The 17,701-nt window shown below is 41.6% G+C and overlaps 1 protein-coding gene across 1 annotated transcript in view; it reads right to left on the bottom strand.

Moving 5' to 3' along the window:
• Positions 1 to 17,701, bottom strand: part of LOC144699602 (myosin-10-like) — a 157,494-nt gene that overhangs the window by 56,090 nt on the left and 83,703 nt on the right. Inside the window, exons 6-8 of the mRNA XM_078570656.1 lie at positions 14,187 to 14,207; positions 8,960 to 9,052; positions 4 to 67 (exon numbers count right to left, since the gene is read on the bottom strand). Coding sequence (XP_078426782.1) covers positions 4 to 67; positions 8,960 to 9,052; positions 14,187 to 14,207 — 178 coding nt within the window. The remainder of the gene's footprint in view (positions 1 to 3; positions 68 to 8,959; positions 9,053 to 14,186; positions 14,208 to 17,701) is intronic.

Below are 17,701 nucleotides of genomic sequence, written 5' to 3'. Positions count from 1 at the left end.
TACAGGTTTCAATGTTGGCTCCCACAATATAGCCCGTGACATCAAAGTTGATTCGGATGAATTTCCCCTGAAGAAGAGAAAAAGATGTTTAAGCAGGAGTCAGACATTGTACTTGTGTAAATATAATAATAAAAGGTTAAGTGTACAGACCTGGCATTACATTTTAATTAAGTAGAATTCACATGACACTTAAAGGACTCTTCGCCAAATGTTTAACATTCCCAAATTAAACAGCCTCCAGATATCTAAATAACTTACTAGGTAAAGTTATCAAAGAGGAAGAAAACAAAAAGCTAAAAGCTACTGCGGATGCTGGAAATCCAAAACAAAAACAGAATTACCTGGAAAAACTCAAAAACTGGAAGAAGCCCTGCTTATAGTCTTACAGACGATTTCATTGTTATACACATCAATTACCAGAAGCTGACAAGGTAACTCAGTGTCTATAGCAGACAGTCAATATTGGCAAGAAACAATATTTAGACAGATCTAAACACTAAGCAATCTTTTGTAATAGAGGAAAAGGAAGAGAAGATCAAGAGAAATAAACGAAATCAGCCTAAACTCATCAACTGTTTAATATTTGAAGGTTCATTTCAGAGGGTATTTTTAAGCTTAATGCATTACTAAGGGTCACAATTTTTTTCTGCACTGAAGATATTCTATTAACTGAAACTGAAATTGAGAAGCAGATTCTTATCTAAATCATAGGGGCTGCCAAAACTCAGCATTGACTTGGTCCTGTGATTTATTTATTTTCTTTAAAAATGTTCAAATGTGGCCTTCTACAAGTTTAAAATTCCCTACGCGAACCATAAGCATTGCAAAAATCTTCCACAAAATATTGCCAACATTATGTCAGTGCAGCTTATGAACATCTATCTGTTACCAACTTCAAATCTTTGGAAGATTGCAATTGTATTTCTGCACTGTAAATGGATTGTTTTTATTTCAAATAACATAAATCACAAGCAATTCTGTAGAGCTCCCAGAGGACTGCCAGCTAAAGTAGTATGCGGAACATACCAGAAAACTCAGTGTAAGGGGGAAAGAGGATAAAGGGCATGATAAATAGGTGAGAGAGAGAGAGGGAGGGGGAGAGAGAGAGAGAGAGAGAGAGAGGGAGGGGGAGAGAGAGAGAGAGGGAGGGGGGGAGAGAGAGAGAGGGAGGGGGAGAGAGGGAGAGAGGGAGAGAGAGAGAGAGAGGGAGGGGGAGAGAGAGAGAGAGAGGGAGGGGGAGAGAGAGAGAGAGAGGGAGGGGGGGAGAGAGAGAGGGAGGGGGAGAGAGAGAGAGAGAGGGAGGGGGGGGAGAGAGAGAGAGGGAGGGGGGGGAGAGAGAGAGGGAGGGGGGGGAGAGAGAGAGGGAGGGGGGGAGAGAGAGAGAGGGAGGGGGGGAGAGAGAGAGAGGGAGGGGGGGAGAGAGAGAGAGGGAGGGGGGAGAGAGAGAGAGGGAGGGGGGGAGAGAGAGAGAGAGAGAGAGAGAGGGAGGGGGGGAGAGAGAGAGAGGGAGAGGGAGAGAGAGAGGGAGGGAGAGAGAGAGAGAGAGAGGGAGGGGGAGAGAGAGAGAGAGAGAGAGAGAGAGGGAGGGGGAGAGAGAGAGAGAGAGAGAGGGAGGGAGGGAGTGAGAGAGAGAGAGGGAGAGAGAGAGGGAGAGAGAGAGAGAGAGAGGGAGGGAGAGAGAGAGAGAGAGAGAGAGAGTGAGAGAGAAAGTGAGAAAAAAATCTGGGTGGAGGAAACTAAAGACAGAATAGATCTCCAACTTGGCACATAATCGCTTTGATAATTTCATAAAAACAGTTCAAGTTTTGATTGAGTACACTTTTATTTTATTGCTTATAATTATTAAATAACTCCACAAAGAATTGAATTTACTCACTGGAAAAATATTTCTTCAGAATGTTGTTTGAGCTGTAATGGGTCACAATGTTGTTTGAGCTGTAATGGGTCACAATGTTGTTTGAGCTGTAATGGGTCACAATGTTGTTTGAGCTGTAATGGGTCACAATGTTGTTTGAGCTGTAATGGGTCACAATGTTGTTTGAGCTGTAATGGGTCACAATGTTGTTTGAGCTGTAATGGGTCACAATGTTGTTTGAGCTGTAATGGGTCACAATGTTGTTTGAGCTGTAATGGGTCACAATGTTGTTTGAGCTGTAATGGGTCACAATGTTGTTTGAGCTGTAATGGGTCACAATGTTGTTTGAGCTGTAATGGGTCACAATGTTGGAAACATTTTGTTCCATTCCACAAAGACAATCCTTCAATCATCATCCCAGCAAAATGACTCAGTATAGTCTAGATCAGTCTCAAATGTACTAAGTGATGATTTAATGCAAATCCCAGCTGAATTTGTACATTAGCCATGCAAGGCACAGCTTTAAAAAAAGAATCCTCAAATGACTTAATACATTAAAATGGCAGGGTTTCTTTTTTAGCTCAGATAAGTTTCAATTTATGCTCTGAACACATTAAGGGTACTTTCTGAACAGCAGTCAGTTCCAGGCCACAATGCCTGGCTTATGATTGCACAAAAATTCAGTTAATAATCCTAACTTCCTGTTCAATATCATACAAGAATTGTGGTGTATGCACCGATGTACCAGGATAAACAGGCCGAATGCTGTTTCATTAGGAAGTCAATTTTTAAAAAGAACTTTCCATCCTACCTACCTTTCCATCCAACACTTGCACTTTCATGGCTAATACCCATGGGAGCCCCACTCCTGGACTGTACCTGCATATGGAAGTTTTTACTGTACGCTGGCACTACATCAAAATCCAGTGAATGGTATTGTGAAGCTCAAATATCTAAACTTCCTCTTCACAATTAGGTTTCAGAGTTCAAGGAAAGCCAAGGTCAACCTCTAATAACCTACCCATGAACCAGATGCTCTGTGCAATCCATACACCCCCTAATACTATTTGGCTGAAAAAGGGAGATTAGAGACTACTTCAGTGCATCATTTTAAATCTGTGACAACTGCAGGGCCAGATGATGTTACAGGTGATGCATACAGTGATTTCTGAAGTTGAATTCTTCACAAAATTACCTTTCATTTCTATTGCATCTGCTTCTTACTACAAAAGGAGCAGAGTCAGGGTTTGTAAAAAGAATGTGGCCTGTAACTTCCGTGGAGTGGCAGAGTCGCATTGCTACTCTGCTCCTAGTTTTAACTAGGAAATCCATCCGCTCCTTTCTCCCCATCCTTCGGGCTTGGGCCAGGTGAGAACTGTGGGCAGTGCAACGGGTTCCCGAGGCCTGGTGTCACGGGTAGAGGGGTCAGAGGTAAGGAAATTGCACCCCCTTTTTTTAAGCAGCACCAGCTGCTATAAAGCAGGTAGGTTTAAAGATCCAGCTCCTTTGAGAAGCCAGGAAGGTGGCGAGTGTGCAGGATGGGGGTTGGGGTTGGAGTCCCATGGAAGGGGTCAGTACTGTGATTACCCAGAAGTTAGAAGTGGTTTTAATTTCAACTTTTTCTGGGTAACTATTACTGTAAGATAGTTGGAACCATCCAAAGTTAACGATTTAAATCATACCTTCGGATAGTTCCCAGCACAGGGCAATTGCCCAACGGAAGTTTAAACTTCCCAGGCAACTGCCATGCAATCCTTACCTGGGGACTTTCAGGGTGGGCAGGGGGCGAGTTCCTCAGTGCAGTTTTAGAGATACAGACTGCATCCAACCAGCCTGTGCTGGCAAAACTCAAAAAAAAGTGTCCAACTTTAGATGTGATTCCACGATTGATTATTTTAAAAAAATGTTGTCCAATGTGCTAAGAATTACCCGGAGAACCAATTTAAGATTGTCAGGTGGGCTCACAATGTGGCGTGTGCACGCGCTGGAGGCTACATATATTAATGCACAGGGCCCTGTTCTTTGCAGACAGAAAGAACACTGCCTGTTTCAGCTAACCAAAATAAGTTACAGCATTCCTCTGGGCAATGCCTTGACTAATTTAAATTTCAACCAATGCTTGACAGTTAACTGTCAGTCACCAATGGTGCATTCTCCATGGCAATGCCACTTGCCAAACAATGCACACACTCTTCGCATACAGTAAAATTGTTTTTCCCCCTTATACTAGAATTCTTGTGAAGTGTCCTGATGAGCGCAAGTCAAAAAGCTTCAACATCTCTTTTTTCAGTAAAACTCAAGTGCTGTACAACCAAACAACTATTTAATCTATATCATGGAAGATGCTCATGGTAAGCTGCACCAAGCGTTTAGAGTCCTCGGATCACGAAAATAAATAGAAAGGGATGTGGGATATGGCAAAAGCCGAAATGAGTGAAACATTCATGCAGTGATGATCATGCCCCACATATAACTTCTCTTAAAAAATTACTAGGGGGATAAATTTCACCTTGGAAACCAAGAACATTCACTGCTTTTGAAATTCCAGCTGGAAGGCTTCACATTCCTGTTTAGATAAAGCCATTTAAGGACAACGTTTTATGGGGCTTTTTTTTTAAAAGATCAAGATTTTTCTTGCCAATATGTGATTGGTTTGAGAAAATAGGGATCAATCAGATTTGCAAGTTATTACATGCAGCTCCACATCACTGAACAAACTCAGCTTGAGAACGTGTTGGATTCCACTTTTTAATCTGCGTAAACTGATTGCCACAGGGAGCCTATTGTCTCCAGCGCAGACAAGTTGCTAAGAAATTGACTCTTAGTAAGACATGCAGGGGAGGAACAGTAGGTGGCCAACACTGCACTGAAAGAAACAGAATTCAATGAAAACAGAGCATGTCAGGGGTCTGGAATATGAGACACAGGACAGGAAAAAAAAGAGGGGCAAGAGAAGAAAGCTGTGTAACATTTAACTTTCTGCCCTTCATATTTCATCCCATCAACATTTAAAATATTTCAGTTTCATTCACAAGCTGAAGAATAGCACTTGGGTGTAGAGCATTTAAAATATTTCAGCTCTGCACTGAGTGTGTATGTATCAAGAAATTAGGTTTACTGCTCATTCCATTTTCCCCAGTTTCTCCCCCAACATTTGCTATTTGAAAATTTATGTACCAGCTCATTTCACCAACTCCACACAACGTTCAAAGGTCTGATTTATACGATGATAGAAATGTTAAAATTTAAGGAATTATAGCTGGCACAGTAGACACTTCCACTTTTAAAGCTTCTACAATGTCTATCAGGTTTCAGAATAAAAATACCATGGGGATTAGACCACAACAGTTTGAAAACATTAAATAACTTGCAGATGTACTGCTTCAGAGCAAGGACTTAAAAAAAAAAGAATTGGCTACAACTTTCCCTTAACATTTCACACTTCCAAAGCTATTGCTTCAATTATTTTGGAACCATCATCTTTGCTTAAAAAAATTTGAGGCTAACACAAAATCCTTCTGCAATCCAAAATTCCAAATATGGCAAAGATAGGATGCATTAAAAATTAGCCTCCTGCAGTCCAGGTTGCTATAACTTTCCAAATAAAATATGTATTTTTGCCCCTAAAGATTGACCTAGAAATTATGAGAATTGTACATGGTAACAAATCAAACTGGGGCTTTTGCTACCAGTAAATGAAGCCTCATGGGGAATGCAGTTGAACTTGTTTGGAATTGATTATCTTTCCCAAGCAAAAGATTGGGTCTTAATGTTAGGCCCAGGGGTAATCTCAGGTCAGATCTCAGTTTCCCTGCCCAAGACTATAGTAGGAGAGAAGCATGGAAACGAGAGAAAACAGGGAGGCTACAAAAGAAAACTGCTGCCTGCAAGTGGGTTAAATAGTGCATCCTGTAAAGTTTCTTTCAAGACATCTGGGGATTGTAAGCTCTTGATCCACAAAGGACTCAACTGGCACCATAAGCAGTAGAATGTCATCCAAATCCTTTTACAGAACTATTTTGATACTTATAGCCCAAGAACATTATGTGGTATATTATTAGAACATGAAAGAAGCAGGCAGGCAGTGCAGGAACCCTCCAGGAGGGAGGCACTGAAACAGGCCCCCCACAGCCTGCCACAGCTCATGCCCATCACTTGCAACCTGCCCATCATGTCCCAGGAATAACACCCCTCTGACTGCAATATTGCAGAAGTTGAGATGCATATTATGCATAAGACAATTTTGCCTTTACATTTATTGTCAGTGTGTGTTATATTGGGAGGTATATTATTCAGGAAATTAGTAATTTCAGTCTAGTTCAGTTAGATTGGCAATGTTTATCAGCTGAACGTTATGAGATAAAAATGATTGCCAGACATGCATTTGTAGTCTAAATCTCAAGTTGTATGCAAATATTGCTCACATATAATTAACAATCTCGAACTGTTAACTCGCATATTCTAACATTGGATCAGTTGGATTTACAGAACATTAAACATTGATGCAAATAGCTAAACAGTTAATTTAGTATTTAATTTTAATAATAGACTATGAGTAATCTCAAAATACTTCAATTTTTTTTTAAGCAGTGCGAAGTTTCCTCTCCCAAAGTTGTTTTTTTTTAAAGCTATAAGTCACATTTAAAAACTCACTAGAATTCTTGTGAATTAAAAAATTATACCTAGAAAAATGTAATGTTTTTTTTTAAAAAGCAAATCAAGCTTTTCATTCTTCAGTATGAATATCCAGATCCCAGATGACATTTCCAGTTTAAAAACCTCTCATTACTTTCTCCAACTTTTGTCTCTGAAGTGTCACACCTACAGGGCAAGCCACCTGTCCACGGGTCCGAACGTGCTACCCTAAACTGATCAGGGAGGTACATAAGCAGTCCAACGACATATTTATACAGCGCCTTTAACAAAGGAATGTTAATATCCCAAGGTGCTACACAGGAGCATTACAAAACAAAAAGTATGACACTGAGCCTCATAAGGAGATATTAGGTTAGGTGACCACAAGCTGGGTCAAAGAGCTAGGTTTTTAAGAAGTGCCCTAAAGGGGGAAAGAAAGATAAAGAGACAGAGAAATGTAGGGAGAGAATTCCAGCGCTTGGAGCCTAGGCAACTGAGGGCACAGCCAATGGTGCAGCGATTGTAGTTGAGAATCCACAAGAGACCAGAATTAGAAGAGCACAGATATTCAAAAGAGTTATGGGGTTGGAAGAGATTAGAGGTGGAAGGGGCGAGGCTATGGAGGGATTTGAAAACAAGAATGAGAATTTTAAAATCAAGATGTTGCTTAACTGGGAGCTAAGGTAGGTCAGAGAGCAGTGTGACAGGGGAACAGCACTTGCTGAGAGTTAAAACATGGGCAGCAAGTTTTGGATGACCTTAGGTTTACAGGGGTAGAATGTAGACAACCAGCTGAGAGGGCATTGGAATAATTGAGTCTAGAGGGACAAAGACAAGAATGAGTGTTTCAGCAGATGAGCTGAACCAGGAGCAATTCCCCTTCCAATTAAGGCTCATGATGTAGAAGCAGTTTCTTTGCACTGTGTATAACCTCAATCTCCCATTTTTTTGATTAATATTGGTGAAAGTGTTTACGCTCCGCAAAATAGTCCAACAAATGAGGTCAGAAATTTTAGCTTTTCACAGGGCACATGACCAGGAGAATAGTTTGATTTAATAAGTTTGATTTACTATATAAGAGCTAAGTGGATAACTGAAGCCTGACAAATTCCAGAACTTTTGCAGCCTTGTGTGCGCCAGGGAACAAAAATTTGAGATTAGTCATCTGATAACTTGTTCAATTGTAGCTTTAGGCTTCCTCAAAATAAGCAAAACTGTAGTCTCCAGAGATAAATGGACTTCCATCTGATATCACAGCAGGATAGCCCAAGACTGTAAACAGGGGTTCTTAAAAGGTAAAGTTCCTATTTCAATGGGTTTATTCCAGTGTCTCTGGCAATGGACAGAGAAAAACAACAGAATGGAGAAAATACCAGTGAAATTATACACTGCTTCCTGAACTAGCTTTACTGTGAATGACTGACTCTAGTTCTCCACTTCTCCCCATTAGTACTTCATGCAGACAGAAGGGACAATACTGTGACCAATAAGGCTGCAGCAGTCCTGCATCATATGCAGGTAGTAATTTAGCAATATTCTATTATTCTATAGGAATGGATGCTAATGGTAGATGTGCAGGAGTTTAGGGATGTGTCAAGAATGACCACACCTATATAAATTGTAGTTCTTGCTCAGATACAAAACAATGATGGGCAAGATAAAGTAGCAATTTCACTGATTTAAAATTGCATGAGTAGTCATGCACATTCAAGTTTACTTTCAATACCAGTTAAAAATAGTATATTCTTTGCCTACTAACTTATTTTTTGAAATTTAAACATAGCCAAGAATCACAATTAGATAAAACTATCTTGGAAGTCTACAAATATTTGATTGTTAGGAGGTGTTAAGTACATGGTGCCATTAACCCAACGCACATTCCGAACATTGGCTAAGCCTCTTGTTGAACTCCACAGATTAATTGTACTAATCCAAAAAAATGGGACAATTAGTTTTTGTGCTTCATTTGATAGTTGTGTATTTCATGGATTAACTTCACATTCAGAATGATAATTTTGGAAGATTAGGTAGACAAAATCTGTCCATCTCCTGTCACAAACAGACAGACTTGTTTTTTTTTTTAAACAACATCTTTCACATTCTCAGAGCACTCCAAAGTGCTTTACAGCCAATTATTGTGCAGGGGAACAAGGCAACCATTTTTATGCAAGGTCGCACATAGTGACAATGAATGACCAGATAATCTACTTTAGTGACGTTGGTTGATAAATTAATGTAATGACACTGCTAGTTCCCAGAAGACGTCTTTGGATCTTTTCCATCCATCTGTACAATGAGACAGCACCTCCAACAATGCAGCATTCCCACTCTGACTTTAGCAGCTAAGGCGACATGCACAAGTCCTGGAATAGGGCTTGATCCAAAGTGCATGTACAAGGTAAAAATATTACAGAGAGCTGCAACATGAAAAGTCTGTTACCTTCAAAACATTTAATATAGTTTACTTACAAAACGTGAAGAGTTATCATTTTTCACAGTTTTGGCATTGCCAAATGATTCTAATATAGGGTTTGCCTGCAGAAGCTGCCGCTCCAGTTCACCCTAAAAGAGGCAAAAGAACTCATTAGAGGAATGAAAAAGACCATCACCAAAACCATACTAATATGGTGGCCCCAATTATTGCCCCATCAACAGTTCAACTAGTGGAAGGGTGTCAATTTGGTGTTAAGTTTGCAGAGCTTTTCACCAGTGATGCTGTATAAGAATGGTTTTGAAACCAGCACCTGGTGGAAACATGGAGCATGAATTATGCTATCCGTACCCAGGGAAAATAAAGCTCAGTGCATGTCTGCTTGCCAACATCCAAATTCCAGTCAGGTTTGAATGCCAAGAGAAGACAGGCTAGATTAAATGAACTAAATATTTACTTTGCACCAGTTGCGAAAGTACTGACAATGGTCATAACCTGCAGCCAGTCTTGCATTGGTCAGATAAGTTTAATTCTGGTGACTTCACAAAACTTGCTACATTGGTGTGGATTGATGGAAACTTTTCTTTAAATAGCTGGTAAAACAAAGCAAAAGACGGCAACAATGCAGGTATAGGATTTATGAAGTATGAAAATTGATCCAACCTCTTTGGCTTTACTTCTGACCAGGCTGACAGATATATCCAAACTGCAAGGGCAAAGGAGACAACTCCTATATTACCTGGAGCAATGAGCCGTAATATTGACCAGTCAGAATATTAATTTTTAGATTTGGATTCCAAGGTGACCATTGTTGCAAGTAATGCAAAATCAAGGAAGTGTTTTTTTTGAATACCAGCTACAGAAGATAACTCTGGAAAACAAAATATTTTAAGATTCTCGCATCCTCCTGGATTTTTACCAAGGCTCTTTTAAACCATCAGTAGGTTCTGTTGCTATCACTTATTTGATTTCAGGACATTTTCATTAATGTTGTATGTTAGCTTATGAATAACTACAGCAGTTATTTTATTTGCGAGATTAATGAACTGGGCTGAAGTTGCCCCACCGGTTGAGAATGGAATTTTATTTTCTCATTCCAATGATACATTCAAAAACTCGGAAGGCAAGCTCGGATTTGGCCTCCAGCACTAATTAGTTGAGAGTAATTGCATTCCCGTAACTACCCACTTGAAATATACTCAAGATAGTTGTCAAGGACTCTTTACATGAAGAGATCTCAGTAATAATAGTCTCTCCCTCCAAAAAGTGGAAACCATGTGCAACACTTTCTTGTTTGACTTGTCATCCAATTGCAAAAATATTTTAGGCTCATGTACACCTATATAGAGGGTCAGTTACAAGAGACTACTCAAGCACTTAAAAAGGGGTCTTTTTTAGATCTTCATTTCCTTATTCTTTTCTGTCCAGTAGCATTTCCCAGGCGGAATTCCATTTCAAGCACATCAGAATCAAATTAACTTCCATTATGGAAATAATGATTAGTTTACCTTCAGAACCAGTCCTGCATTCATGTTTAGGATCATAAGCTCCACCTGACTACAGCCTGTTCTGCCACATTCATGTCATTGACAATTCCAAAAGTAAGATCAACTTTACATCATTTAAAAAAAACAAAATTAGAGCAAGGTATTTTAATTAAAATTGTACATCATTTTAGAATAACAATGGGGTCTTCCAAAATTAATTCACTGTACCCACTTTTCCAAAGAAACCAAAATTTAACTATTTTTCACATCATCATTGGATTGCCATTTCTAAAAGGGCTAAAGTTAAAGCATTCAAAGGTTAATTGCAGTAAGTAGTTCCCAGTCTAATAGAATACCACCAGTTCTTGTTAAGTGAAGGAACAACGAAGATGCACAGTTCAGAGTTTTCTTAAAGAAACACTATAAAAACAAACAGTCCATTAGGTCCAAGTATGCTACACATTAGGTTAATGCAATTAAATTTCCAGAGCTATATTAGGTGTATATCAGATATTACACAGTATGTACACTGGATAATACACATTTTCACTCATTTGCACGATCTCCAATTTGTGAAATTCTTTTCAAGTTTCACATTTGAATAGACAGTTGCTGATTGGTGCAATTAGCTTGACAAGGTTGTGCCCAATACAAAAGCAAGTGTTGGTTGGTTTGTCTGAAAGAGATACAGTATAGGACTTAACTTTTCACACAAAAAGGCAAACCTCTAACACTTGGTTATCAAATTTTATGTTTGCCAATTGTACACTCAACTAAAATAGAGGAATGCCAAAGGTCACAGGCTTCTCCACAGCCTGTAATTTCACACTGCAGCTGGCCAATAAACAATGTTGGTCAAGTGGCACAGGCTTCATCTCTTGGTCATGTCCAATTTAGAGAATGGACCAAAAATCTCAACTGACTGAGGAGACAAACTCAAACAAGAACAAAATCCTGCCATTCAATGGATTTTAAACACTATGTAAAAATCTAAAATTGCTGCAGCAATTCACTTTCTACAACTCTCATGCATGTAGCAACTTTAATGGAGCTTGTTCAGAACAAAGTTTTCCACAGGATAGGAGAGCCTGAAGTTCTGAAAAATCTCAGTGCACAGAGATCACCTCCAGCCTTTAGCATTCACAACTAAGTTTACTTTAAGAGGGGAGGTTTGAAATAACACCAAATAACTTTCAGTTGGCTTACTACATTCCGTTTACTACAGCAGGAAGGCAGTTATTTTATGGCAATGAATTAGCAACTTCTGTACATTCCTAAGGACCTTTTCACCAAATGAATCCAACAGATTTTCTACTTACATTAAATGCCATGAAACAAGTTTAAAACAACTAGCCAAAGTTATATACAGAATTATATCTGCATTTAAAAAAAAACAGAAGCATAATGGCACAAGTGCCTGCATTAGAAGTTTTTTTGAAGCTCAAGGTTGCCCTGTGGTTTGGGGTATTAATGTAGTGTGGCATTGCATTTAGACCTGGAGGCACTAGTCTCTCTCATGGGTCAATTCCCAAGTCTAGGCAGAGTTTGCTGATCCTAACCAGGGCAGTGATGCAACCACACCACAACTGGCCTCAGGATCTGCCAGGCAAAGGAAAACTTGTTGTTACTGGCACTCTGGTTGCTACCAAGTCAACTATGATCAGTTATACAAAATAAGCTGCCTGACATATACAGCTGGTTTAGATGTGCACTTCTGAAAACAGCTCAAAACACTATTTTTTCTCCCCCATGTGCATCAGGCTAGATAACTCCCTATTGGAGTATTTCGGCAGTGGCCAAAAGAGGTCATGTCTTCAGTGACTGAGGCAAACTCTCCATATTTGTCTCCATTAGTGAGTGGCACAACACATAGGCTTCAGGGATATGTATTTTTATATTCCTCTGTTGTAGTGGATGATCTCCTGAGATTTTTCAAGTTGCATTCAGCCTAATTGATTTTTTAAAATAAAATTGTTCCTGACAGTTCTCACTCACTTGCAGATCTGAAAGGCAGAAAAGTCCGACTCATATTTGGGGGGGTCCTGAGCTCGATCATCAGAGCTCATGAACAAAAATCTTCAATCTGCAGCTGTTGGCCCACTAACATCTTATGTCTAGAATTATTTGGAGCATGCAAACCCTACTCTGGCCTTGCTTGCGGTGTTCCAATTGATGGTCCTATCGTATATTGAAACCAGAAATAAAAGTTTATAAAAACTCTTGAAATTAGATTTAAACCTTAATGCACAAATCTTAGCAATTGACAAGCCAATGAGTGTAATCCAATATGCTGTAAGCAAAGAATAATAAATTCAGAAAGTAAATTTATACATTTCAAATAAGGTGATGAAAAACAAACCCAGTCTTGCAGAGTGCAGATATTTGGGCTGTGATGTTATATTTATTAGACAAATATGCCCAGGATGGTTGTTTTTATAGCACTGGGGCCAATATATCAACAACGTGAAATGGAAAATATCCAAGCATAAACTGTGCATATTCCTTATTCTCAATATCATGCAGACCGAGAGATTTATTTACTAAGCTGCAAACATCTGGGAAGAGGAAAAAAAGAATGCATTACAAGTTAGTCTCAGATCAAACAAACAGATGTAGCACAGCACAGCAGCTTTCCCTTTTATTTTGCTGTTGATTATGTAACAAGACTTGATTTAGAGTTGCACAGAAACTGGTCATGAACATATCTGAAACTTAAATCAATTTTTGAAATGTAGATGAAGTATTTCCAAATAAATATTTAGGATAAATATTGCAGAAAAATAAGCTGATCCTTCACTGTATCATTTCAGCCTGCTATTGCACATTTAAGCACTTAGCACATCCAGATTTGCATTTTTGAATAAAATAGTCCAGTACTCAGTCTCCAGAAGGAAGCTCCTGTAACAAGATTTGAGTTTGTGGAAGAGTTAGATAGAAACCAGCAAATTCCTGACATACTGCACCAGTGACTCCTGCAACACTTCCCTTCTGCCCGCCTCCCCTCCACCACTCCCAGCCCCTCCAGCAGTAATGGAAAAGTTATTTTACAATTACAGACTCAGGCTCTCACTGAATCCTTCAATAAAACTGTTCAAGGTTAAGAATTTTCTTGTCCAATAAAGTTGCTTAGGATTATTACAGTATAAAAAAAGGCAGCACTTAGCAAAGTAATTGATTTTGTTTGCTTGAAAAATGCGCAATGACTAGAACAATGTGATACATCATGGTTCAGACATCGAGCACGCTGGTACAGATTCAAAAATGGCAGCTGGTGCTGATCAACTCTTCAAGTAAATTTAATTCTCTTAAGTGAGTAGGAAGTGTGCCATCATCTTAGAAACTTCAAAATCTCAAGTGCTATGCCTCAAATCTCAAAGGACAGTTTTACAACCAGCTACATTTACATCTCTTCCAATAAATTGACATTACATAAACAGGATAAACTTTAATGATTGGGGGAAGAGTACAAGATACTTTTCACTTGATGCAAATATGTTGAAAATGCCTTCTGCAGTACAGACCAGCAGTTCTGGAACAAAGGATTGCTCTGGTTAACAGATAAGCAGTGAAATCATGCAAAGCAATGCAAAACAGGAAAGGCATAATCAAGAATTGATGCTATTGTTTGCTGCAAGTTTAATAAACTTAGTGGGGGAAAAGATCTTGTCTGTTGCAGACGAGAACAATAGCATCCTGTTCCATGTGCCCAGTGTGAGATACACCATGAAATTGTTACCACAGCCCGAACAGCAGGGACTTAAAACAACATGCTACTCACATATAACAGTGAAGTTCCACTCTGTAGTCAATGGGCAAAAACAAATAGCATACCAAAATAAAATGTTAGTGACACAGCAACACATTCACTGAAATTACTCCCGATCTACATCAGAAACGGGAAGCCTGTTAACATTGAAGGTGAAAAGATGCTATATACACAGGATTCAATAAAAATGAAAAGTTAGATATAATTTCAATATCTTGACAAAAGCTTTTCATTTTTTTTTAAAAACTTCTCTTCCTATAATTCAATAGTGAAGAGATTAAAGCAAATCCAAAAATGAATCTGACCAGCCTTTAGGGAGGTCAACATTTATCACATTGTGAAGTAAAAACTGAAACTTCTCTCTGACGGGTGATTATAATGAGCTTAAAACAAATGAAGCAACAATGTCAATGATTCCAATTATCTTTTCTTTACACTAAATACATTTCCATTCACCCTCACCCCCAAACCCGCGCCCCCGACCACCACCACCAAACCCACCCCCACCCCCACCCACCACCAAACCCCCCCCCCCCACCACCACCACCACCAAACCCACCCCCACCCACCACCACCACCACCAAACCCACCCCCACCCCCACCCACCACCACCACCACCAAACCCACCCCCACCCCCACCCACCACCACCACCACCAAACCCACCCCCACCCCCACCCACCACCACCACCATCAAACCCACCCCCACCCACCACCACCACCACCACCAAACCCACCCCCACCCACCACCACCACCAAACCCACCCCCACCCACCACCACCACCACACCCCTCCCCACCCACCCCCACCACCACCAAACCCCCCCACCACCACCAAACCCCCCCACCACCCACCCCCCCCAAACCCCACCCCCCCAAACCCCACCCCCCCCAAACCCCACCCCCCCCAAACCCCACCCCCCCCAAACCCCACCCCCCCCAAACCCCACCCCCCCCAAACCCCACCCCCCCCCAAACCCCACCACCACCAAACCCACCACCACCAAACCCCACCCCCCCCAAACCCACCACCACCAAACCCCCCCCACCAAACCCCCCCCACCAAACCCCCCCCCCCCACCAAACCCCCCCCACCAAACCCCCCCCCCCCACCCAACCCCCCCCACCAAACCCCCCCCCCCCACCCCCACCAAACCCCCCCCCCCCACCCCCACCAAACCCCCCCCCCCACCCCCACCAAACCCCCCCCCCCCACCCCCACCAAACCCCCCCCCCCCACCCCCACCAAACCCCCCCCCCCCACCCCCACCAAACCCCCCCCCCCCACCCCCACCAAACCCCCCCCCCCCACCCCCACCAAACCCCCCCCCACCACCACCAAACCCCCCCCCACCACCACCAAACCCCCCCCCACCACCACCAAACCCCCCCCCACCACCACCAAACCCCCCCCCACCACCACCAAACCCCCCCCCACCACCACCAAACCCCCCCCCACCAAACCCCCCCCCACCAAACCCCCCCCCACCAAACCCCCCCCCACCAAACCCCCCCCCACCAAACCCCCCCCCACCAAACCCCCCCCCACCAAACCCCCCCCCACCAAACCCCCCCCCACCAAACCCCCCCCCACCAAACCCCCCCCCACCAAACCCCCCCCCAACCAAACCCCCCCCCCACCACCAAACCCCCCCCCACCAAACCCCCCCCCACCACCACCATCAAACCCCCCCCATGAAGGGTCAGCAAGGTTTGGTCAGAACTATAGCTTTTCTAGAGCCCTCCCCTCCATCACTTCTCCCCACCTCCAAGCAACTTGCTGGTGTTATTCTTGTATAATAGGAATATAAATAGGTCTGTTGTTTAAATACAGAAAAATTTGGGGATCTACATTTAAAGCAACAGCAAGACTAATTTGACTTTAAAATAACATAATTGGCATCCAAAAGGTGATTTACAGGAATGTAAGCAAGAGAAAAGTCATCATTGATCCAAAGGATACATCAGTGTGGGAGGCTAAAAGCTTGATGACAGACAGGTCTTAGGGACACTCTTAAAAGAGAGGGATATGAAGAGTCTGAGGGAATTCCGGAGTTTAGGGCTTATATGGCTGAAGGTGAGGTAAGGGAATTGGGAGTGGGTGGGGAACAAAGAGGCCAGAGCTAGAGGGACGCGGAGTTCTTGAGGGTTATAGGAATGGAGGTGATTAGAGATAGGACAGGTGAGGAAGGATTTGAACACAAGCACGAAAATTTTAAAATCAAGACGGTGGTGGGCCAGGAGCTAACGTAGGTCAACAAGTAAACAGAACTCGGTGCTGTTTGGAAATAAGGCAGCGGAGTTTTGGATGAGCTCAAATTGAGGACAGGGCAAGGCAGAGGAAAACAGGCCAGTCGAGGAACAGTAAAGTCAGGAGGTAGAACAGTTAAAGCACACAGTATCTTAGGCTTTATTAATAGGGGCATTGAATACAAGAGTAAGGAGGTCATGTTGAGCTTGTATAAGACATTAGTTAGACCTCATCTGGAGTACTGCATCCAGTTCTGGGTGCCATACTTAAAGTTGTAAAGGCATTGGAGAGAGTATAGAGGAGATTCATAAGAATGGTTCCAGGAATGAGGAACTGTAGCTATGAGGATTGATTGGAGAGGTTGGAACTGTTTTTCTTGGAGAAAAGGCAGCTGAGGGGAGACTATTCAAGATCCTGAGGAGTGTGGACATAGTGAGAAATTGTTCCCACTCAAGGGAGCATCAGGAACTAGAGGGCACAGATTCAAAATAATTGGTAAAAGGAGTAAAAGACATGGAGGAAAAAATTTTTCACCCAGAGGGTGGTTAGAGGCTAGAATGAACTTCCCAAGAGGGTGGGGGAGGCAGGTTTGTTCGAGATATTCAAAAAGGAATTGGATTGCTATCTGAAAAGAGAGAGAATATGCAAGGTTACAGAGATAATGCAGGGGAGTGGGACAAGGTAGAATGCTCTTTTGGAGAGCCAGTGCAGACTCAAAAGGGCTGAATGGCCTCCTCCTGCAGTGTAAAGATAGTGATTCTGTGAAGTACGGATATGAGCTACAGCAGCAGATAATCTTACACAGCAAAATAAAGTCAGTAGTCTGACTTAGAATCATCCTCATGAGGTGACACTACAGGGACAAGATGGATAAGCACCAACGAACATGACTAATTATAAAATACACTAATTACTAACTACTGCATCTTATAACTTCCTACTGTGGGAATAGGAATGCCACGTTAACCATTTTTCCACTGAAAAGTTTCCACTGAAGGTTTGAGTTATTGCAAATTAATTTACGACTGGCAAGTTTAAGTGGGGAAGGGAAATGAATTAAGAGTACCACCCTTGTTGCGTGGAATTTTTTTTTTTTAAAAAAGGGAAGTGGATTACAGAATTAATAGTTTTCAGCTGAACAGTGCAGGCTGAACTCCAACAGGAAACTCTGATTTCTAGAGAAACAGGATATCAAAGGCCAGGCTTAGCATTAGAGAAAAGACAACATATTCAAGAATGATTTCACACATACAAGCCAGACAATAATCCTCTTCCTAAA

This window comes from Cetorhinus maximus, chromosome 24 (assembly GCF_964194155.1).
Source record: "Cetorhinus maximus chromosome 24, sCetMax3.hap1.1, whole genome shotgun sequence".
NCBI classification, from domain to species: Eukaryota; Metazoa; Chordata; class Chondrichthyes; order Lamniformes; family Cetorhinidae; genus Cetorhinus; species Cetorhinus maximus.
Note: the sequence above shows the minus strand (reverse complement) of the source record. Positions and strands in the feature narration are given on the sequence as shown.